General features: G+C 37.9%; 1 protein-coding gene across 3 annotated transcripts in view; it reads left to right on the plus strand.

Moving 5' to 3' along the window:
• The window catches only part of COL24A1 (collagen type XXIV alpha 1 chain), a 148,346-nt gene that overhangs the window by 66,331 nt on the left and 56,927 nt on the right, over positions 1 to 25,088 (plus strand). For all 3 annotated transcript variants that reach the window (XM_040611032.1, XM_040611030.1, XM_040611031.1), the window contains exons 20-24: positions 5,372 to 5,425; positions 9,914 to 9,967; positions 11,297 to 11,341; positions 16,813 to 16,866; positions 17,954 to 17,998. In XM_040611032.1, coding sequence (XP_040466966.1) covers positions 5,372 to 5,425; positions 9,914 to 9,967; positions 11,297 to 11,341; positions 16,813 to 16,866; positions 17,954 to 17,998 — 252 coding nt within the window. The remainder of the gene's footprint in view (positions 1 to 5,371; positions 5,426 to 9,913; positions 9,968 to 11,296; positions 11,342 to 16,812; positions 16,867 to 17,953; positions 17,999 to 25,088) is intronic.

The following is a 25,088-nucleotide window of genomic DNA, read 5'->3' on the forward strand; positions in this document are numbered from 1 at the left end:
CATTATTTCACTGACTATTAGCTACTAATCTCTTTTCTAAGGTTTAAAGTTAGGAATACTTGATTTTCAAAAGGCACAGAGTTGTTCCTCATTACTTTACTCTGTACTCAGGCTTTGCCTAACCCCACTGTCAGTTACATCATTAGAAGCCTGAAAGAAGACCGGTTCCTCAGACCTTAGTCATTTAACTGTTATTGGTAACACAAAAACGAGCCTGAATATTTTAAAATAAATACATAATCTGTTATTTTTGTCCCTGATGAAATGCCCACCTTTGATGATTGTTTTCACCATAAGTTGGAACAAAATTGTAAAATATACTTCTCTCTGCTTACCATTGTTATATGTATTTGAAAGTTACACAAAAGTAGCTGTTGATGTTGAATGCCTGGCGTGATTTTTGAGTCTTGTGAAAGTAATTAAGCAGGTGGCTAAGGTCTCCCTGGGCCTTGTAGGTTGACTACTGAAAGTCTTCAGGGCAGACAGGGAGACTGTTAAACAGAGTCCAACAAGTGTAACTCTAACCAGGTTAAACTGTGCCAAGCTCCCTCTGGAAATCCTGTCTGATCCTTGGAGTGGGTCTGCACTGAAGTTCTTACCAAAGCTCTTAACTTCTCACATTGTAGCTTTACAGAATACTTCAATACTTGGTCCTTAAAATACTGATCAGTGGCTGCTGCTGCTGCGCTGGTCAGTCAGGTGAATCACCAGCCACCTTCTTGGCCATCAAGCAGCCGCGCAGGTCTGTTTTGAAGGGTTGGTGTACAACCTGGCTCTCACTATAGAGTAGACTATACTTGATACTACTTGTTATAAATACAGTGATTCTGATATGTCTTCCATATAATGTGTAGATGCACTAGATGGCTTTGAAGGATGATGCATCATATTTGGAAAACCTGATGACTTTAAGTCTCTCACGAAAAAGTCACTAGTGTTTTGGTGAACTTAACTGAAATGATCCGCCATGTGCAGTTAGACAAAAGCACAAAGCAACATCAGCATAGTGTTACTCACATCTTACCAACAGTAAATTGCAAAGCTTTCCTGTACTGTATCGTATGCTGTACCCTTTTTTCTGTTCTCTGATAAATTGCAATTGTACAGTTGTAATTTGTACTGTTAGATTCTTTCCTCCACCCTTTCCAAAATCAGAATTAAAGGTCTGTGGGGAAAAAAATTAAAGTTTTGTCTCTGGCCTTTAAAAATGCTGGCATTAAACTTGGCTAGATTGGCACACACGGAAGAAAGTTAATTTCAAATCTTTTTTTTTTTTTTACTGTTTTTCTCTTTGTACTTGGCACATTATTGACACTGTCATGCAGTTGTATGAATGGCAAAGGAAAAAGTCCCCTAACTGTGTGAATACTGATGTTTCTAATATTGTATAAAGAATTTTTTTTAGTTGAATTGTATCTCTGCATAGCATGTACTTACAGAAGAATAATGAACACTTATTTGAGAATACAAAATCACAGCTCATTTTCTCAGTTTAGAGAGATTGTAGTTTTATGCAGAAATCTTCCTTTTGTAATTTGATAATAATTAGTAATAAAGCTCTAATAAGTACCTTGTAGTTTAGTAGTGGCATCCAGTCAGTATTGCTTCTGAAAATTCATTCTCATTCAAATGAAACACAGCATGTGATTGAATGAAATATTGGAGCAGGGAAACTTGGCAACTGAAGGGACTATCACAGTCTCTGGAGAGGTTTTTGCTCTGTGGTGTCCTTCTATCATCGCTTGTGTCACAATCCCATTGACGGCTGCTAAGGAGATAGAGGGCATGAGGGTCAGTGACTAACAGCAATGCTGGCAAATGTCGTGTAGAAACAGCTTGGAGTGAGTGGGATTCTGCAAATGTAAGAGAATTCCTACTGGAAATGGAGTGTAATTTCCAAACATTTCTGATATTCTGCTTCTGTGTTAGCAGCCACACAGGAAAACAAACAAAAGAAAAGCAACAGCTTCTGCAGATCTCTCATCTCTGAGGCACTGACTTCAGTACAAAAAGACATGTCCTGACATAGTAACAGGCTGATCATCTGTGCATTTTTTCATTAATTAAAGATTATATAGATAAGTGAGAACAATAAATATGTTAATTTATATTGAAATGTGCTCAGTACAAAATGGGTCACTTTCCTAGCAAGGTTAAAGCACATTTGTGTTGAGATAGCTGGAACTACATTTTTTTCTGACACCACCTCTAGCTGGGTTAAACTGAGTGAACTCTGAAGTGCTTTGCTGGCAAAAGGCCACACGTGCAGCAAGATTTTAAAAATAATTTGTAGCCTACTACCTGCCAGGCTTCTAGCTGATGTGAAGATAAGAATCTGCACTTTGCATTTCCTTAGTAGAAGTCATAATACTGAGTGATATTTTGCTCCAAATAGTCTCTGCTGGAAATTGCATTGCAGCTGGAAGCTATACATTGATCTCCTGGCCTTTCACTTATGGAAGAATAATGAACTTTTAATCTGGCGTAGCTTCACAGGGAGCTGGCTGCCGAATAACTCTTGGCGAATTCAGATATAGGTAGAAATGTATACCACTTCACAACTCAGAATCTGAATGGCAAACAGCATTGCTGAGTGTTTTAAGAACTCCTTTCTGGTTCATTCTTCTTCTGGAATTGTCTGGAGTGCCTGTCTGTGTCCTGGATTATTAATGTGAGAACATCTTGGAAATGTGTTCTAATACTGCCATAGCATCTGCATTTTCTCTGTGGTAGTGCTTGAGAAGAAAAGTCTAAATCCAGCTTTATGGCAAAGACAAAAATGATGACGACTTTCAGTTTGAATGTTTAAATGCCTTGCTAGGGTTGATGTTCTCAGGCCAGTAGCCATCTCACATCCTAAGACTGCCTGACATGGAAAGGTATCCAAATGTCATGATTGTTCTAACTGTGATAGTGCTTCTCGATGCTTACAACTTATAGTTCTCACTGAATTCCTTTTAGAAGTATTTATGCAAATAAATAAAGTAGGCGTATTCCCTTATCAAGATATAAGAATCTTTCTAAATAGACATTTTTCTTGACAGATTGTTCTCTGGAATGTTTATTGCCATGAGGAAAACTTTCTCTGTGTCAGCATTTAGCACTTGTTCACACATTAGAAAGTTAAAAGTTTTACAGATGTGCAAAACAACCCACCTGGTAACTATTTAATGTCTGTAAATAAGCAAATTTAAAATTAAGAAAGGATGAGTTAGCAACTTCCAAAGAACTGGCCTAACTCTTCAGTGTATCTCAGATAGATAGTGGATTTCAGTAGTTAAGTGTGGTCAGGATTTGTAAAAAATCCTCTTATGACCCGTACAGAAATCCAGGCTGATACACACTGAGGGGAGTACTTTAGGTACCAGCTTGGGTGCCCTGGTCACATGTGACTAATATGCTCTGTGCCACCTAGAGGCGCGTTGGAGTTGTTGCACAGCTCTACTCGTACTTACTGCTTTATGGCAAAAAGAAATTACCACTGTGATGTTCTGTGAAATGCTGGGCATTAGGGTTGTTCCGCTTCTTCTAAAAACTCAGATCAGTTCTTTTTTCCTCTTTAGTATTCATTAGCATTCCAGTGCTAAACCTGATTTTTTTAAAAGAAATCATTTTATTTCATATGTTGTTTATACATTTATTTTTTACTTGATATATAACACACCTTAAAATATTTACATTCTGTCTAAATCACTACTCATAAGTCTCTCTGCCTCCTGTTAAGAACAGACTATAGAAAACAAATAGAAGAAAGCCCTACAAGTAAGAACAGTGGTGCCCTAAATACTTTTTAAATTTTATTTTAATATGGTAGTTGAGGCTGAAATAATATTTTCTTTTAAACTTCTTGCCTTAGTATGATTTCTTTACCTTTCTGGTAAGTTGTTTTTTGTTTGGTGTTTTCTTTTTTTTGTTTGTTTGGTGTTTGTTTTTTTTTTTAATTAATGCCATCTAAGTCATCTAATTATGAATAATCATTAGAAATTATCGTTACCTGTATTTGAAGGTCAGGTGTTCTGGAATAATAGAGTATGGCCAACTTTTATTCACTTAGTGAGGCAAATTTTTTAATACCTCTTACCTGCTTAGAGAACACAAAAAGTGACTCTTGAAACTTTAATGATGATATGTATTATCCTGCATTAGTATGGAAGGGTGTCAGAGAGAATTTTGTGCTGGAAGTTCTTTATGAGAAGCTATATAAATTATTCTGAAGATATATGATGCTTTAATTTCCATTATTGGGAAAGTATGCATGCAGAGAGTGATATTTATAATTTTGAATCTGCAACAATTTTTTTGTTAAGGAGGAAGGAAACTTGTTTTTACTAGTGTTAGGCAATGGATATGCACAGAGGTAGTAATAATATTTTACTCAGAGGAAGAACTTTTCAGTGACAGTCTTTTCTATTTTTAGATAGGCAAGATTTAATGAAATTTAAGTTTATAAAAATAACAAAATCCAATACTGTCTTGGCAGGGGACTGAGCAAGCCGTGTGCTAACTAGAGTCAATTACCAGTGCTTTACTTTATCCTACAAATATAAAGATTACATTCCTTCACCAGATGTTTATGAAAGTTAACCCACTACTGTGTTGCATAAGACTTAGCTGCATCATTTTTGTTTCCTTAAAACACAGTCATTACTTATAAAGTGTTCTAGTTGTAGCACTGGATTCCTCTGACGCAGGCATCCTCATGGTGTCCCACTCAGTGCCTACTGGACAGATGGCTTGGGGTGGTAATTTTAGGTAATTAATTTCCTTTCCATATTCATCTTTTCTTTACCAGCAGCTGGATCTATGCCATACACTATTTCACAAAGGCTTATTCAGAATAATAATACATGCTGGTGACCTTCACTTACTGCCAGCCAGACCTGGATTAGCACCTGCTGATTTGGAGGCAAAAGGCGTTCTACCCTTTTCTTAATCTTGCAGTGATCTCGTCCTTAAAGTGTGGCCAAGGATTAAAGGGCTTCAGCGGCGCTCTAAGCTTTTCTTTTTAAAAATATTTGAATTCATAAGTACAGAACATGGTGCTGGCTACTTTGTGGGGGTTTTTTGTGCATCAATACCAATCCAGTGATTTAATTTCAAATGTTGCTTAGTGGATAAAAAGTCTTACGCTAAGAGAAATGAAACCAATACTGACATCTGCGAAATTGAGTTTAATGAATGCTGCCTAAAATCTGTCACTTTTCCAAGTCCTTTCAAGGAAACTTAATGGATTTTGACATTTTGGGGATGGCAGAACAAATTTATTTCTTGTTTCTGTGATTCAGGTTTGTTAAATGAATGAACAGAATCAAAACAAGTACATTGGAAATGTTCCTACTCTGTAAATCATTTGTTTGTATGATTTCTTTAGGGTTTTCCAGGAGACATTGGTGTACCTGGATTAAATGGCCCTGAAGGTCCTAAGGTAAGATTATAGGGAAATTTATTCTGAATAACAAAACCCAGTATAAATCTTTGAGGAAAAGCTCTGAGAGATGGACACTGGCATTATAAGAAGATAATCTTACTGTCAAAATGCAGATTCTTTGCCTCAGGTATTTATATCAGGAAGTTAATATAGTGTTTAATGCTCTCCATGCAGTTATGAAGGTAATTACTGTGTTAGATGGAAGCATATTATGGCAAGTGCAAGGAAATTTGAAGAAAACACTATGGAGCTAGAAAGTGACATATATTTAACCTATATTTAAATAAATACATGCAGTTCTCTATAGGTCTCAACTAAGTAATACAGAATTAAAAAAAAAAATTAAAAAATGGTAGCTAAAGCTATAGAAAAAATGGTAAAATTCACATGCCAGATTAAAAGATGGATAAATTTTATCCATTATTATTATATGTATTATTTTATCTACCAAAAAATTACTGTGCCAGATTAATGTAGCCTCTGCTTGTCAGTAGACTAATATTTTAGACCAGCTTAGGCAATAATTCACATGTATAGAGTTTTCAATAAATCTTTGGATAAAATCACATATGGGAAATTTTTGTTTAAAATGGAAAAGGTAGAGACTAGTACAAAAAGTGCAGGTGGCTCAGAAATTAACCCAGAGGAAGATTTGATATCTATTGAAGATATTGAATAATATCTAAATATTGACTACTTGTTGTTGAAAGACAAGTACCAATTAAGTTCCTCACTCACAAGTCTTGGGACTATTCTTATATTGTTTTTTCACTGATAAATAGGCACAAGTATGATGGAATGGAATTTGTATGTGAAATGAAGTTGAGCATCTTTAGATGATCTTAAAAACTGCACTTTGTACTAATTCATTCCACTTCTGTTACTCCAGGCTGATGCATGCAAGGACTAAACCAATAAATCCTACAGTAAACTTAGAGCTTCACAACTGGCAAGACAGTGCCAGATCCCAGATCTCTCTGAAATAAAAGCACAATAAGGCAGTTAGAAATTATGTGAAATTCTAGAACACATAAGGCAAGGTGTCTTGTTAATGCCACTGCACAGAGCACAACAAAACTTTATCTAAGTAGCACACACAGTTCTGGGCATTTGTATTCCAGAAGGACTCAATCAGGTGGGACTAGATGCTGAAAAGGATACTTGAATGACTGTATTCTGAGAGGCAGTTTATTTTTCCTACCAAATGAAGGGCCTTTTTGAGCTTGCTAAGTAAACCAGAGAGCAGAAATTGGTGAGGCAAAAGAACCGTGCAAGACCAACAATATCATTTGTCCAAGGACAGAACATGCAAGTTGACTATGAAAAAACAGTGATGGAACTTACAAGATTTCCCATCAACAGAATTGTGAGATTCTGTGGCAGACTACTCAAGAAAATGTAAGACAGGGACCAGTAAATAATTGAAAGATACAGTATTATTTGTATCTGCAAGACCAACAATCACTCCATGCCAAAGTTAATCATTCTTGAGAACATCTCAAATTGCCAATCTTTTCTGCATCTCATACCTTTCTTGACATACTGTGTCAAGAGCCTCGTCCCAAAATAGCCCAGAGATGAATTTGCTAGGAAGGCTGAGAACTCATTATCTGATGTGGCAAACTGGGGAGCAGTTAATATACATTTCCAGAGGCAAGTGTGGGCTTTTTCTTCAGTTCTGATTTATTGCTTTGCTAACTTGTTTGTATGTATATATAATGTTAGCAGCCTTATATGAACGAGTTTTATCCAGCCATTGCAGTGGCAATTGCTCCTGTGTTTGTGAATTAACCAGGGCACTTACAAAAATATTTTGATGCAACACTGTGTCTAGGGTTTAGGGGAAATAGAAGAGAAATACAGCAGTTCTTGAACTGCAGATCAGATTTAATTTGTACATGAATGATGTAACTGAAATCTAATCCCTACTGCCCAGTTTCTTCACTAAGTGAGATGATGATATTCCACATTATATCCAAAGTGTTAAATTAGATGTTATTGTTAGAAGTGGGTTGATGTTTAATTATATACATTACTTATCTCTTACCTTTTCACAGATTCCAGCAAAAAAGTACTAAAAGGTAGCTCACAAAGCTTAAGACTCTGTATTACTTTATATATATACTTATGACACAGGAATTACATAGCTGAACAAGATTCCGTGGTCTCCAGCACATTTGGTCTCAGAGACCAAAGGCTTAGACAGCCTGCTTTAATCAAGGAGAACTGATGGCTTACTAAACTGAAAGAATTCTTACACAAAGTACGAAGGGAGAAGGGCTGCATAACACTGGAAATGTTTGGCTTTCAGGATTCCCAGCAGTCTTGTGTTGACTGCAGTTTTAAAAAAATTCCTCCAGCTTTTATTCTTAGAAAACTGTTCTCACAGTGCTGCTGGTTTTTTCATGCTTTTGTTTATGCTTCCTCAGAAGCAATACCTATTTTAAAAGACAAGAATGTAGGGTAAGTTTTATATTTTAGCAGTTGGTGTGGGAGAAATTCAACCTCTTGGTGAAGAGTTTAGGCCCTGTGAGTGTGATGAGCCGTCTCTACATACCAGTAGAAGTTCTGGATTGTCAATTTTCCCTAAATTAGTGCAGTAATTGGCAAGTCTGACCTCTCTAAAATACCGTTCAAAGGATTCATTACATAATTTGGTCTACAGCACATTACTCTTCTTGGAAACAATATTTTAGAAGGTGTTTGATCTTGATCCACCACTTCTTAAAAAAAAAAAAACAACAACCAAAACCAAACAAACCAACCCCAAAACACATTTTAAAAAGGGGAATAAGATTACTTTTAAGATTTTCTGGAATAGTTTAGTTTGTTTCATATGTTATTCTTGCAAGTATTTATGCTCTGTAACAGAGAAAACTGACGGGAAGAGATGATCAGAATATGCTGACTACAGCTGCAGTTTTTCCAGCAGTGTGTGTTGTACCATGGAAGTGGTTGAGAACTTCCTTCCTGTGCTCACTTATGTTTGTTTGGATAACACGATTAATAGAAGTGGCTATTAGGAGTTTCACCGCTTCTGGAAGGGATAGTCAACTGGGAAGTTATGTATGTGAAATACAGGATACCCCCATTTGCTGACTCCCCTGTTTTTTTCCAGACACTTTGGGACATGTGTAATGACTACCTTCATTTTCTGTTTGTTGCCTGAAACCTCAAAGGGGAGATGGAAACTTCATTTAGTCTTAATATTCATTTTCAGTCTGGGACTTTTTTCGAGATCCAGTTAAGTGCAGTGGAAGAGTGTGTACAGTAGCAGTGTTGCTAACATTTCCACTGTGCAATTGCATAGTACCGAAAGCTGTATCTCCTAATGTGCTTTACTAACAGTTCTGTCAATGAAAAAATTTCATGGCTAACTACATAAGATTATTACTTACGTAGTGCTACTAAAAGCTGTCCTGTCACTTTTGTGGTGCTATGTCAAACAGCAGTACATCCCAGTCCTCCCCAGACTGATGGGCTCTTTGATGAAACTCAGTACTTTGAGGTGGCCTGTTGTGTTTTCAGTTCCATTTTACTTCGTGTGCTAAGTAAACTGTTACTGGACCAATGCCTGCACCTTCTGTCTAGACTTCAGCTTCATTAGTAAGCAATTAATAGGGCTTACACTTGGAACTTTTCCACCATTGCTTTCTTCAGAGGCTAATCATATCTCTTCTAAAGGGCAGTTTCTTTGTTCTTGTTGCTTTATCTGATAATGTGAAGCTTAGCTTTCCCAGAACATTAATAATATGTTTACAGAGATTATTATTTTTTTTTTTGTCCTACGCCAGATCAAGTGCTTTTCCCAATTACTACCATTGTAATTGGGATGACCGAGATTTTTGACACACTGCTAGCTGCAAAGTCATTTTAACAAAGTTTTGAAAATGTTGGTGTGAGAAGTCATGATAACTCAGAGTTGGCAGAAGATAAGGTGCTTTATCTCTGGGAAGCTGAATGTAATCCTGACAGAAACGTAAGGGCTGCAATTTACAAGTAGTTTTGGACAAGCTAGTATTTTAAATACACTTCGTAGTTCATTTCCATTGCAATGTTGTCATCACGTGTTTATGCTAAAGGCTACCTAAATCTAAATCTAAAGATCTAGAAGAGTTACATTGGTTCTGCTTTAATCTTAATATGAAGACAAGCTTTACATCTTCAAAACACGGGAACTGTTCTTTTGCAAGCTCCAATATTTTCTTATTTCCTTTTCAAAAAGACAAAAGAAAAAAGCTTCTGAAAAATCTATGTGGTAGAATTTTGTAAGATACTCAGTTTTCCAGCAGATAGTAAAATTCTGCTGTATCTTCTCATGGCTTCCTAAGGGAAATCCTAAGAACACTGGTAAGAAATGAGGTCTACTTCCTCAGTTTTGCATTTCTGCCCAGGTTTGTAAGAGGAGAGAAGCTAGACCAACCTCATGGTTAGTTGATATGGTTAGTTGATACAAGTTCTCACTGTGTTTGTTTGAATGTTTAGGGACTTCTGGGTGACCGAGGGCCTCCAGGGCCACAAGGCCCCAAAGGAGTTCAGGTAAGATGCAAAAATTATCCAATCAAGAGATTAGATGTTTATGTTTAAAAGAAAAAGTTGTGAGGAGCAGAGGGTTAGACAACCATAGTTAGGTTTTGACAAGTATGCCAAAGAGGGTTTAGCAGCTTTATGGGGCTGTGCATCCATTACGTGGTTTATTTTAGTTATTTCTGTGGAATCTCAAATAATGTGTCCAGCGTCAGGTGTGGTTCATTTAGTTAAACTGGGGAGATGGGAGGTAGGGGGTGGTATGGAAATAGAAACCATATATCAGTTTAATTACAGGGTCCTAGAAACACTTAAGTAAACAGTTAGACCACTGTTAACTGAAAGGGGGAGGAAAGCAGCTCTTAATCTTATAGATTTATTGAGTATTCTGAATTCATCATCTTAAAATAGAACTCATGTCTTTTTCACTAAAAGTAATACATTTGAAATAATTTAATCATTGGTTTTGGTGATAGACCTCTAGACTTTTATGTAGCTTATTTGTAGGCTTCCATGACAGATTGTGAGTGAGTAAAATCTAACATGATCTGTTTAGTTAGAAGCCAGGAAGCTGCAGATAGGATTACTTAATTCCTCTCTTTCCTATCACTTGTAATTGACAAGGCTGTGTATCATTTCCTCCAAAACTTGGGAGAAATCTTCCATATTTAAGAGGATCACTAAAGCTTAAAATGATCACAACATGATGTCCTGGCATGGCATTGATACAAATCCATGCTCTAATATAACTGTGTAGTGAGTGAACCCTGAAGAGTTAACACTGCAGTTCCTCATCATGCATAATGATATCAGTGCACTGCGCAGTACAGGCACAGTGTCACAGTATTTCTTCTCTTACACACCTGACAAGCCTGACCGCCAGCATCCCTCCATCCCTGAGAAAGGGTAAGGATAAACCCTGGCAAAATGGCTTGGCTAACTTGGTGGCTGTGCCATAATAATACGGAAGAGAAAAGCAGGAATGTTTCTACTGCTTTTATAGTCGTGTCACGAATTGCTAAAATAGAGTACCTGCAGGGCAGACAGAGAGGTTGACCCATCATTTCTGAGTCTCTCCCTACTCAAAAATGTGAAAATATTGCTATTGAGAGTTTCACAGCTTTTCTGCCTGCATCTACTGGCTACATAGGGCATGGCTTTCTGGCTAATGAATTTGTCTGAAATGAGATTAGTCTCTCTTAAAGCATTTCTGTCAGACTTGGACATACATAAACACATATGAAGCAGATTTCATATGATAAATATGAACGGTTATCTGCAGATTTTCTGTTTTAAAGCTAGACTTGGCATCAAGATTATTGAAGTCTTGATTTCTTTTAGGGAGAAGTAGGACCAGCTGGACCTATTGGAGGAGTCGGCCCAAGAGTAAGTATAAGTAATTTTGTTAGGGCTATTTTTCAGCAGAAGTACTGCTTTAAAAGGTACATCTGCTGTAAGAAGTGACTGTGTTAAAATGGCATCTCTTAAATAAATACGTCTCTTTCCTCAGCATGTGCTCAAAGCGAAGTCTGGGAGGAGAAATCATTTTGTATACAAAGGATTTGAAAGGAAATCACAGCCATGGTGCACAAAATAAAATTTTTGAAAAGGAAAGAGTCAATAATGAACTGCTTATCATGCTTCTTTGAGATAGATGAAACCAGTAGGCACTTCCTAGGAACTCAACCAGCTGATATGTCAAAATATTTATATTGAGGAAGAACCTACCCTAAGACTTGGCTGACAGGGAGAAATATAAAGGATGGATGCTTTAAGAAATCATTTTCAAACTGATCTGGTAGACAGTTGTTGAGAACAGTAAAGCTGGAATGTCACAATGCTGTTTGTGCTGACATGTTCTAAACAGTCCAAAACTAACGATCAATTTTGTTAGTTATAAAAATGTACTAGTGTCTAAGAGTATTTCAGTGGACTTGAAGCTTATTTTTAGAAAAGATCTAAGGTAAAAATAAATACTAGCCTGCACTAAAGACTACAGGAGTATCACTAAGTTTCTTGAAAGCAATATGATCTTCTGCTGTTACTTGATTTTCTTATGTGTGGTATAACCCCTGGCTTGGTCTCCATTTTGGATAACTTTGCATTTCTTGTGTGAACTTAGGAAAGCCTTCTCCTGTATTTTTTCCTGATTCTAGAGTGGATATATTCCTATGTCATTTTTCCTGTTCATTAGCTTTTCAAAGCTGGGAGTTTGCTTTCTGTTAGAAAGAATATTAACCTGCTTATTTTCCACATGATTAGGTGAAAGAAAAAAAAAAGCCAAACCCAAAAACACACACACAAAAAAAACCAAACCCCAACCCCACCACATCCAAAAATCTTTCTCTTCAACTGAGAAAAACATGCAAAAAATTGAACAGAATTTCAAAACACTTTGTGACTCAGTTTAATACTCAATTTAATCTGCCTAAGCTTCTGCCAAGAGCCTCATGGAAATTTTTATTTTGGCTGCATCATACTCTGAGTCTCCTTCTTGGGCAGGGCTTCATGGCTGGACAGCATCTCCCATGTTGTGCTGTGGCAATTGGAAAAGAAGATGCTGCAGCAGGTGACTCGCGGGCAATGAGACACCTACCTTCACATTCTCTGTATCGCTGGGCATGCACAGGCCACCATCAGCTGGTGTCAGAATGACCCAACAGGAAAAATTTCTGTGTAACCTAGCAAACTGAAATACTGGTGATCTATTATGGGTCAGTTTGACCTAAATTATTTTGGTTTTGTTTTCTCTCAATGGGAAATGTGTACACCACTGGCATGTCTTATGCCTCCCTGGCTTCTCTCTCTCACAAGCAGTGGTTGAACAAGAATGTGGGGATCTGAGGTGGGCCCAGGGTTGCTGTCTCCAGACATTTTTTTAGTAGCTTGCTGGCTAACATCTCCTTCTGAAATGAGAGGTGTAGGGGAGATGGGAATTTTGCTTGATGGAGAGCCCTGCTTGTTTTCCTCCCTTGTCCCTGGGCCCATCTGCTCTCGCCTGGATTCTACAGCTTCTGTTGGCTCCAGCTTTTTCAGAGCTCCAGGCCAACTTGTTTGCACTGCTGCTCTGAACTCTGCTTCCATCTCTGCTTGTCCTTGTTTCTTCACTCCTGCTTGTAACTTATGCTCTGTGATTACATTGGTGGAGAGAGACAGTCCCTATCACGAAGTTGTTAAATCTGATATAGTTTGGCAGGACTGAGTCAGGAAGCTGCTGAACATCTGTCTTTTAAAATTATGCTTGCTTGATTGCAGTTTCACATTCATTGGATTTACATAGGCTTTTTTTCCATTGTCCATGAAAGGAGTTTAAAGCATTAAATGCTGCATCTAAAAATAAATTCTATGAAAACTGTGTTGTCACTATACTAATTAAATAGCCATGGGGGCAGGGGAGGTCTTTTCAAGGGACCTGAAGAAGTGGTCTGGCCACGCGTAGCCCCTAGGTGCCATCAGCTGTCGGCTACACCTTTAGCTGACAGATGTCTCTCTAACTTGGTTTTGGCAGCTTCCAGGAGTGGAGATTCTTCATTCTCCTTGGTAATCTGCTTCAGCCCTTTGCATGTTTTACAGACAGTTTTTCTACTGTCTAGACCCATTCTATCTCAAAGTTTTTCCTGTCTCTTTCTCACTACCACCTTGCCTCCTGTCCTACACACCTGCTTTGTAGGCATGGTTAATAGGTTAGTCCTCTTTTCAGCCACCGTTAGCCTGACTTTCTTAGGGTTTCTTTAAACCGGGTAAAGTATCCCTGTAGGTGATATATTGTAAACCTTTGATTATTCTTATGAAACTGTTCTAGTTTTCTCTTGGACAGGTTTCTAGTGCTTCTGGGATCCCTGATCTCTTCTACTGTGTAGCTTTCAGGTCGCTGTTCAGCCCCCAGTTCAGCTTTAGGCATGCACCAAGCAGGCAGCCATAAATCTTCACCTCATTTTTCTCACCCCCTGCCCTTGTTTTTAATATTTGCTTTAAAAAATATGCATGAGACCAAAAAACCCCCAGCAACATACATCATCCTCTACTGCAACAGAAGGTGAATATGAACCTGCACTCTGGTTCTCCGGTCCCAGCTTGAAAAAGAATTCCCATGTCTCTAAGACAACTGGAGCCAAAACTCTGAGGATGCTTCCCAGCTTACTCGGAATATATGTCAGGTTCCACAGAGCTCAGCCTGTTTGAATTTAGGAAGATGTTTTTGATCTCACGATTTGATTTTTCATTCATTCCTTTGCAAACCTTCCCATTTACTCTATTCCAAAGTCAAATACTTACATTCTCTTAAATTAATCCTTCTAAATAAAAAAATATGCTGGTTTGTTGGCTTTTTTTTAGTATTTATTTGTCCTGTGAAAATACAGTAGATGCCACATTAAAGAAGTGACTGTGTTTATTCAGTTTCTTCCCACCTAACTCTGTTTTTCAAAGGCTGTCCAAATGTTAATACTGTAACTGTCAATGTAGCTCAGTCAGTACAAGCATTGGTGCATTTTTTATTAATCTTTATTGCTGGAGCAGAAAAGACCTTTAGAACGAGGAAGATTCCTTTTTACATTCTGGTTTAAAACAGAATTTGTGAGTTGATTCCTTTCTAAGATACATGGGTAAAACAAAAGCTGGTATTTACATAATCATAAGGTGATCAGTTCCTCCTGAAGACAGAGAAAAGTGCTCCCAAAGCTGCTCCGCTCCCCCAGTGAAGCGTTTTCCGAAGGTGGCATATATCTTCCTGTGGGCTGAAGGCATGTGAGGAGCTTGTGGAAGGATGGGAATAGAATGATAGTGGGAGATTATTATATTAAAAAACACACACCTGTATGAACCCATGATGAGCTGAAAGGAAGTACAGGTGGTTGCTGTTTTCTGAAAGGGAAGGACAGAACTTTCAGCCATTATTTTAGGAAACAGATATTTCCTTTGGGATTACCCTGCCCTGGAAGAGTAATCTTCTTAGGGGTTTGCAAGCAGAAAAGCAGTCATCCTTACTTTAACTTTCTGTCAGTAGCTTTTCCTGCATGTGTAATTTACAGTTGTATTGCATTTCTGTTTAAAGCCAAATCTGTATGTTTCAGATTGCTTTACCAGTTAAATCCACTTGTTCTGTTTTCTGATGAACTTCCATCTGTTGTGCATCCTTTGCAGCTAGTACATAGCTGGGGTACTACAGCCAAGAAACATCTAAAAGTTGTAACTCAAATTCAGTTTTGATAGGACTAAAACTATCAAGGTAGTTAATAGTGGCCACTAGTTTTCTTTCAGTGAATTTTGTTTTAAACATTTTTTTTTATGTTGCAGTCTTGCTCTCTGGAAAGGCATCAAGGTTCTTTGCAGCAAAGTAGTTAAACAGCATGCAGTAATCTGCAGAAGCCAATCACTTGTTCTTTGCTAAGCCTTGTGGAAAGACATGACTTGCTTTATTTGGGTTTCTCAGAACTTCTCTTTGCAGTCTTTTCTCCCTGCATTCCTGGCTGTGCCATGTTTTAATCCATTGGTAAAAACAAAAACATTTCTAAAGCAGTGATATTTGTTGGAACTTGTAGGGCAAAATGAAATCACTCAGGCAAGCAGGGAATGGGAGAGATAAAAAGGGATTAATATAAGATATCATGGAACCTACTAAGGAAATAGAATTTTAAGTCACACAGAGATTTTCTCAGATGCCCAGAAACTCTCACATACATTGTGCTCTGAAAGACAGGCACAGAGCAGCCAGAGCAAAAATGCCAAATGGAAAAATCCCATCTTTTTTTGAAGAAATCTGTTTGTTACCCATTGCTTTAGTTGTTCTTGTCTCAGAACAGCCGATGTAGAAAAGGAAAGCTCATTACACAGTCCTGTGATTGCAGTTACTCAGTCTGCTGGAACAGCAGCTGATCATTTCCTTTTAGCAGAAATCTGCATCTTTTTGATACTGAATCATTAAAATATTGATTTTCTTTCTGCGGTTGTCAAGCTCCAGCAGTCTCATTAGCAACTTGCTCAAGAGCCAGATCCAGTCCATTGGACCTTTACTTTTGGACTAGGGTCTTTGCCTCTGAGCAGATGGGGCAAGTTTGTCTAGGCAGGGCAATGCTGTTCAGATAACCAAAGGATTAGGCCATGTTTTATGTCATAGAGGAAGTAAAGTATACCTGGAGAGAAAACTACCTCCCAAAAGTGAGACATAATTAAGTTACAACCATCTAACTGATGGTTCAGGAGAAAAGCATTCTGGGTTTTATGTCTTTGTGGGTCTGTGTGAGTGACAATAGAGGGAGGGAGGGATGTTATAAAATGCCTTAAAGATCTCGTTACTCCATGGCCTCCTGCTCTGATGTTGCTGTATTTCTTCCAGGTAACAATATGTTATTAGCAGGGTATCAAAGCAACAAGATCTATCAGCAGAAAAATGCTAGTGGAGAGAGATGAGGCTTGAAATACTCAATTTGATGAACAAAGAGGAGAGGATATTTGACCTGATTTTGTGTGGTTGAGGAAGGACAGTTATGACACCAGTTCCTGAAGTCTAAACATCAAATTCTGTTAGTGTGAGTCCCTATTCTGCTGGAATTAGCCAAAAGAGAACATGACTTTGCCTTTTCTTTGTCTCCTTAATATGTTTTGTAAATTTTTTTTCTCAATATTAACTGCTGTAAGAGTTAATACAGATTCTGCTTACCATGCTAGTATTTGCTGCAATAATCAACAGTGTATTTTCAGATGTAGATTTATAAATACATTTGCTCCAAATGTTGGTATTAAACATTACTAAACTGTACGTTTTTCAGTGCACATATTTTGATAAGTACAAAAATTAGGATTAAATTATTTTTTAAAAATACAATGTTTACAGTATTTTCTCCTAATCTTTATTTTAGGGAAAGCCAGGACAGAAAGGTTATGTAGGTGATCCTGGACTGGAAGGTTTAAAGGTAAGTGGTGTTTTATGTATGAAATAAAATGTGTTTGGAGTATCAACTGTGTGCAGTTACACGCTGCTATATACAGTGGCATGCCAGTGAAAGGATATGAGTACACATGCTTCCATATAATCATACCAGTATATTCTGGTATATCATACCAGTGATTCTGCTTTCTTGCAAGGTCCCATTTTGGAAAAAAAATGAAGTTGTGCATCTCTAGGAGACAGGGATGTGTGAGCAAGTAACAGCACCTGCTAAAATGACATCTAGCTGCCCATGGATGTGATGGTGGCTGGGCCTGGGCACAACAAGGGACCACGGGCAGTTACTGCACTTGCAGGATTTCAGGGCTGTGAGGGGTGCTGAGATGAAGTGCTGTGGTTTAAGAAAGAGGAGCCTGCAGCAACAGAGTTTCTTAGTGCTGAGTTGCAGTGTGAGTAAACAGTACCCAAATTGCTGTTCAACAGGTCACTGAGATTATAGTCGTAGCCAGATAATCAATAGTTCATATACACCCAGCTTCCACTTGTAAAATGTGTAGCAAAATGTTCTGGAGTTACACATAACATGACTTGTAGCGTTACTAAGAAGAACAGAATGAATTAATCTAGTACTTAATGCCAGTTCCAAGCTTTTGGGGAGAGGGGGAGAAGTTTGTTAAAATGTCATTCAAATGTCAATTTTCCTAATATTTCATAACAAAACTGAAGTTATCAATAGTGTGTACAGGTAACATTTCCTTTTGAAGCAGTTATGAAATAATGAAGGTAATGTTCTGAAAGGAATATTTCAATAAAAACTGAATCATTCATTTATAGTATTTGCTGACAATGTATTTAGTGAGCCCTTAATACATAGTTTTCATTTTTGTGGCCAAGTCCTAAATACATTAGGGCATCTTTTTACGAAATCAAAATTACCACTGACAAAATTAAGTTTTTGCTGGTTGCTTAATTTTAGCTCTTAAAGTAGAAATTGAAAAATGTAATTTAGAAAATAAAGAGAGGCTCCTAGGAAAACAGAGGACTTCAGTATACACATATGAAAGAAATTACTTTTCTAGTGAACTACATCATCTGTTTTCTGCATTTAACAGGGAGAACAAGGAGACCAAGGAAACCTTGGAAATACGGGGGAAGCAGTAAGTTTGAATTCTTTTTCTGGTTTTATTTTTAATTCTATGTTTATTTGAGTGTGAAAGAGTAATTTATTGCAGTAACTTTCTGATTAAGTTTGCCTTGCTTTGAAGCTGTGGTGTGTTGGCTGTACCTTTGTAGTCTTTCAGAATCATACTGTTTAAAGAAATTCCCCATTTCAAGCATTTTCCAGAATTAATGCTGCTTCCTTCCTAATAGGTTGAATGAATATTTGCAGGTAGTTATAGGGATCTTCCAAAGCTCGTTCAAGTAAGTGAACAAGTGAGCTGCTTCCAGTTAAATTGTTCAAGAGGCTATGTTTTGCCTGAGATGTATTTGCAGACTTGTTCTGTCTACCCTCCATAAAATTACAGAGCTCAAAGTGACCTTGAGGTGACATATAGTTCATCCTCTACTGCCTATGCAGTATCAGTTATCTTTATATCATTCCTGACAAATATTTAGCTAGACAATTATTTAAAAGCTTCAAGAATGAAGGCTTTGTGACCTGCAAGCAGCCCAGGGCTTTTCTAACTTTATTTTTAAAAAGTTCTTCCAATTGTGTAACCTGACTCCTTCTGCTGGAAACAGCATTTTACAAATGATGGTTCTTATTGCTTGCCTTCTTGATTCTTTCTTTCAAGCTAAACAGTCCCAATTCAGTTAGCTTTCCATGTTTTTTAGATAATTTAAGTCACACTTACTCTCCTGTAGACTGTTTCCAATTAATCTAAACATCTGTGACTCCAGCTTACTGTTCAGACGGCTGAGAGAAAGGAAAAAATGCTTTTTTCAAGCCACATTCTTGCATACACATGCCCATTTTTGTGATAGTGTTGTTTATTACTCAGTTCATGATCCACAGTCTACAATCCTTCTTTTTTAAAGTCGTTACCTTTCCCAGTTCTTCCACTGTAGGTGTTTTTTTAGTTGATAATTGTCACTTAAACATACTGCCTTGCAATTCTCTCTGGTTGATTTCATCCACGGCCTTTTTGTATTTTTAACTTTTGCCTGGGAATTATGAGCAGATGTGAGCCTGTTAACCCATGCTTGAGCTACCCAGATGTTGTGTAGAACATGACTATATTGGTTTTACTTCTTGAATTATGTATGCCCCTGGTTTAGGCTCAGTGCTGTACTGCTCACATAAACTCTGGTCAACTTAGATGGCAGTCAGAGTGAGCACCCCATTGCCTGCAAAATACCAAGCAGACGTACCCCAGACAGCTCATCAAATGGATGGTTACTGCTGAAATTATCTGAACTGCTTATGAATGAAGTCCAGCTCCTCTGTGTACTCTTAAGGCTCTGTGCTCCAGGGAAGGGAACTGAGAAGCTGGACACTCAGTCAGTTACAGGTATCTGCTTAGAGAGGAACCAATAATGCTATATAACGCCATAAGGTCCACTTAAAAGTCAGCCAGCATATCTCTAAACGTAACAAGTATACTTTAGAAACAGCTTGATCAATAGCTTTGTTCAGCATTTTATACATAGCAAAACCTTCATTTTGTCAGGTTCTTATCATGACTTTAAAGCAATAGTTCCCTTATGGTACTGTTTGGAAAATCTGGAGGTTTTTATATTGGTGCATGATTAGGGCAAATGTGGATGAGCACTGGAGAATGACAATGTCACAGTAGAGGAAAACTGGTGGGATGTCATAACACTGTGTTGCTTTTATGGAGAGATCCAAAAATGGCTCTGTGTGGCGATGCAGTAATATAAGCTCTTGTCCATACAATCAGCATTTCTCAGCCAGCATTACACTTGCACTTTTGTTTTTTTCCAAACACTGAGCAAAACGAAACTTTTATTGCATGTGAATTCTGGTTCTCAGCCTCTAACATATTAGGGAAAATTGATAGCACTTACTTTGTTGTACAGTGCCACATGCACCAAAATCCTCAACAGAAAACAAAGCTAAACTCAATTTTCAGTTACTACATTAATAACAGTACACAAACCAGTCACAGAAGCTAGTTACTTAACCTTAAGTTTCTGGATTTGTCATGGGCTTTGTTTTGCTCCTCAGTGAACTTGAATTCAATGCACTCATTTTCCACGACTCAGGTATTTTGTATCATGCACCACTAAATGAGCTCCATTCTAATACAAATGTAATATTTGCTAGCACAAATATATGATCAATAATTATATGTTGCAGTGATGGTTAATAAAATAATCATACTAACTACCTAACTGTAGTCAGAGACAAGCTGCAAGAATAAAATAAAAATACTCTTTGTGCCAAAAGAGAGGGCATTGCAGCCCTGTTACAGTGTTATAAAGAAAGGTCATTATGGACCATCGGTAATTACTACTTCCCACACTTGCTGTTTGTAGAATTTGCATATGATACAGGATAACATGAGATACCTGAGAAATGAAGTGATTTATAAGCTATTGGTAAATACTCTTGATTTTTACTTGTGGACTGTAGAATGTCTTCTGCTTTATGTATGTGCATTTTAATCAAAAGAGCTTCATAGGCCCCTGATCCCATTATATTGCCTTTGTATTATCTGGCGGCAGAGAACTGATGTCTGCTACATGGTCTTTAGGGGGATAGTATATATTATCTTGTGGTTAAGGTCAATGGTAAAACACCAAGAGCAGAAGACAGCCTTTCAAACACACTCAGCAGAACTGACAGGAAGACCTTTCAAAACCCCTTCCCTTTATTCACCACTGTAATCTGTAACAGTTAAGCTCTTCCTAAGTAAATTGAAAAGTACTAGAGGAAGAGGATGGTTTTTCTCATATGCAGAAAATGGTTTTCCAGATGTGAGTCCTGATGCAAAATATTCACCTCTGTATACACTGGACGCAGTTTTTACTTCCAGCTTCTCATCAGCTTCTGTTTGTAACAATTTTTCTTTTCCTTGGTGTGCGGAGAGAGTACAAATGTCTTAATTCACAGGTAAATCCACTCCCAGCTATTCAATATTTGCTCTGGTGGCATACATGATGACTCCAGGACATCTCTGGACTGAAGAATACAACACACACACACATGCAAAGTTTGAAAAACAAAAGGCAAAGTACAAGAGCAAAGTACAAATACAGCCAGCTGCTGTGACAGATTTTGAGACGGAGCCCAAAGCAAGGCATGGAGTAAGGCATGTGTCCTTATTGATGCCTTGTGAAGTCTGTGTTACCAGATGCTTGGTGACACCAAGTACAAAGAAGGTTTGTACAAATAGCACTAAACAATGTGCTGTTACTCTACAGTCTATTTCATGGTAAAGGCAAAGGGAAGAAGAAATTACTAAAAAGTTGATAGGAAGTCCAATGTCTAATAAAACTCTCTGTGTGTACGTTTTCTTCTGTGCCACCCCTCCTTCCCTTTTTGCTTATCTATTGTTTGTTGTTTATTCATGATCTCTATTGACTGGGTTTTTCAAATTACAGAATATGATGCACACTTTTAAGCCTGTGGTTGAAATATATAATACTTGGGTTTCAGTAATGGGCAATCCGTCACAGTATTCTAGTTCTCCAAAAGAAAACCAGTGCATTTCCTGAATAAGAAGCAGTTTTGCAATAATAAATGCTGTAAATGTTGAATTCATAGCAAATTATGATATGAAGAACATGTGTGTGTTTGCTATTGATACCTAAGGGTGGCACCAATATTTTTCTTCTGTTTCTTTCCATTTTCTTACTTTTCCTGGTATCATTCATCTTCTGTCTTTGACTAATACATCTGTCATTGCTGTCTGTTATGATAACTAGAATAGTTATCGCTTTTCTGTAGCAGCTTTTCCACATCAAGTACAGCTTAATATCTGCTTAGAAAAATACAGATGGCAACTGTGTACAAGCAGTGAAGTTTCAACAGCAGGAGACTGGACCATAATGCTGGTTATTCAGTCTAGTAAGATGTGATAAGTGCTGAAATACAGCTTTGTCAATAAGCTAAAAGTCATATTGTCCAACATTTCTTAGATCACATGGAGCTGCTGACTCCTCAGATCACCTTTTGAATGAAGCATTTATGGACGCTTGCCCAGCGTGGAAACTGAGTAGAATAAATTTATAAAATGTTCACTGTGCTCTTAAACTTAAAATGACATATTTTAATATTAGATCAGTAACGTGCCTAAGATCAAACTTCAGACACTATCCTTAACAGAGTCCTACAACAAAAACTGTTTCTTTGGCTACAGCACATGCCCTGTTTAAAGGGGGAGATGGGCAGGTGCTGGTGGTGCTGCTTGGGTAAGCAGAGCCCAAAGCTGCAGGAGAACCCAGCAGCCATCCTTTGTTGCAAGATACTCGGTTAACGGCAGGACCATCAGGTCCAATGGGAGAGGGATTGGTTAAGATAGTGAGAAGTAAGGGACAGCAGGCAGAGCAAATTTACTCTGCTGAGGAGAAAAATCCTTTGGCATGAATTTCAAAAGAAGCCATCACTTTGGGTACTGAGAAAATTGCCCTTACATTTGGGGGAGGAAAAATCCCTCTTTGCTGACGTGCAACTGCATCTTGTATGCTTAGATCAGATGCTATCCAGTGATGGATGGCAAATACCTGAAACCAGAGTCAAGCATCTCATACAAATGACTTATGTTAAAGTGTCAGGGAAGATTTAAGAAAACAATAAATTGGTCAGCTTTTATGGCACAAAATTGAACTCATCTGAACTTAAAACAGTCACTTGTCAAGATTGTGTTACTGTTTGGCATTGCAGACTGGGCCATACTGAATAACTAGGTGCAAGTTAATTCCAATTAACTTTTGTTAATTTTGGCCTTGCCAGCTGCATTACAGAAATTCAGCCCTTGGCCCATACACTTCTGAATTAGAAATCACTACATTTGTACACATATTGAGACAGACTACAAGGGTAGAACTGTCAGCTGCAGCATGTACAAGTGGTGTCAAAAGGACAAACTGAAATAAGCAGAGTTCATGAACACAAATCCTGGAAAAATAATCTTCAAAGACCTGGAAAAGTTACGTGTCAGCAAATCTGCCCAGTTGCAAATAGCTTTTGAAACAACAGAAGAGAAACTAAGCTGAAATGAGAAGAGCTTGACCCCCACCCCCCTGCCTGCCCACTTTCCTCCGTCAACAAAAGCAAAAAAGAGGAGACAGTTGTGGTCCGGCAAAGGAAAAAAAAAGTTATATTCAGGCTGTCAACGGCAGCTCCACAGCAGGCTGAAAATGGTCCGCCTGTGAGAATCTGTGGAAAGGCAAGAAAACGGTGCAGTCAGGCCATGTGCTAGGATTTGAGTTGCTTTTGAGAAGAATTCCCATAAAGTAATTACCGCATCTCCTGCAGAGGTAAAAATTAGCTGAATTACGCACCAGGGATGCTTAATTCATGGGGAATGGAAACTGCAGTTCCTTTTGCTTGAAGAAAAGATTAAATGGGTTTCAACTGATGTTTTCAGGAAGCTCAATAGAAGGAGTTCTTTGAACTATCATGAAAAGTCTGGGCTTTGGAGATATGCAAATAAGAACTGTAAGCCATAGGCCAAAAGAAAAGTCAACTGAGGAAAACTTTTTTTTTTTCCCCCCCCAAAGACTGGTGAATGCATGGGGCATTGCCAAGGGCTTCAGAAGGAGGAACTAGTTCAGCTGCTTTCAGAAATCTATTTGATACAAATTAATCCAAGTTCTGTGAAGATCTTACAGTGAATGGTAATAATGATACTTCTGTATCTATGTTGTGCTTCTTGGTTTTACCCTAGATGAACTCATATACTTTTGTATATGATATGTACCTAGTCATTGCTGCTAGGTCTTTCTCTCAAGAACAGTGGGGAAACAGGTTACAATATCTGGAGGTTAGCTTTTTCAAGCTGTTGCTCATTATTCTTGAAGGACTTTTTGCTAGTAGTGCTCTTCCTCAGCTGATTTCAGCTGCCATGCTACCCCACAGAATACCTGCAGTCCCACAGCCTTTAGGGTTTTGCAAGTTAGGACTATCACCTTAAGTAAATCAACACTCCCTATACCACTGAGAACAGTCAAAGAGAAGGATAATCTGTTCCATGTGAGGTTTGTTACCCAAGAAAAAAAGCTAGTAGTTAGATGCATAAATATAAATAACTTCTATCACAATCCAGTTTAGCCAAGATACTCTGGAGTAATACCTACCTTCAGAAGAATATTTTTTTTTCCTTTGTACAGATTACAAAAAGCTACCATTGTAAACTTGACAGTCAAACCCAAGAACTTCTATAAATGTCATTATTCTAATTGTCACTTGAAAAGTGAAAATACTTCAGATTTGGACAGTCCGTGTCACTCAATTCACTTCACACTTGTGGCAAGTAGACTGTGTAAAATGCAGTGTCCTTCCCAGCGAGTGAGCTGTGTCCTGAATGCCCCTATAGCACTGACCTCAGGCTGCATTTTTCTCATGGTCTTTTAAAAGGTTCACATGCAAATAGAACCCTTGCAGATCTAGCAGAATGTCAGAAAAGCGTTACCAGTCCTCCACTCTTTCCCTGACCAAGAGAGGAATTTAGCCTTTCCAGGGAGTCAGATGCTACCTGTATGGTAGTTATTTTGCAGTTGCGTTGTTGTTTTCCCACCACCCAATCTTTAGCTTTGTATCCATACTTATTTGCATGCCCAAGTGATTTTGCAGCACTAAAATATGAGAAAAATGTTTAAGGGTATTTTAGCAATAACGAAGTATAAGTTGTTTCTGCATGCACTAAACTTATTCAGTAATAGCGTAGGTATTGGCACACATCCAGTCTTTTCTGTGTTTGGCACTTTTACTCTCTGTCTGAATTGCACTGATGAATTTAACTTAATGTATTCTAGTGGTTTGGGAAGAAAATACAGAGGAATAGTAACTGCACTTGGCATCTGCAGTTTAGCTTCCAAGGTTTTGTCAGTGGGCACAGCCTGCTGCCGTTGCGTGAGCTAGCTTCCTTTAAATGCAAGTGTTTCTCTGCATAATGCTATCAAACAGAATTACTCTACTTTACACTGGTGTTACTGGAAGCAAAATTTAACCTGTTTATTTCTTTCCTAAAACTGCTGTAGATTAAACAATGGTGCCAGTATATTTTGTCTTTCAAATATTCAGGTAGCTGAAGTTTTGAGTCCTCTAAAAATTGAGTG

Source organism: Falco naumanni, chromosome 11, assembly GCF_017639655.2.
Source record: "Falco naumanni isolate bFalNau1 chromosome 11, bFalNau1.pat, whole genome shotgun sequence".
Classification (NCBI taxonomy): domain Eukaryota; kingdom Metazoa; phylum Chordata; class Aves; order Falconiformes; family Falconidae; genus Falco; species Falco naumanni.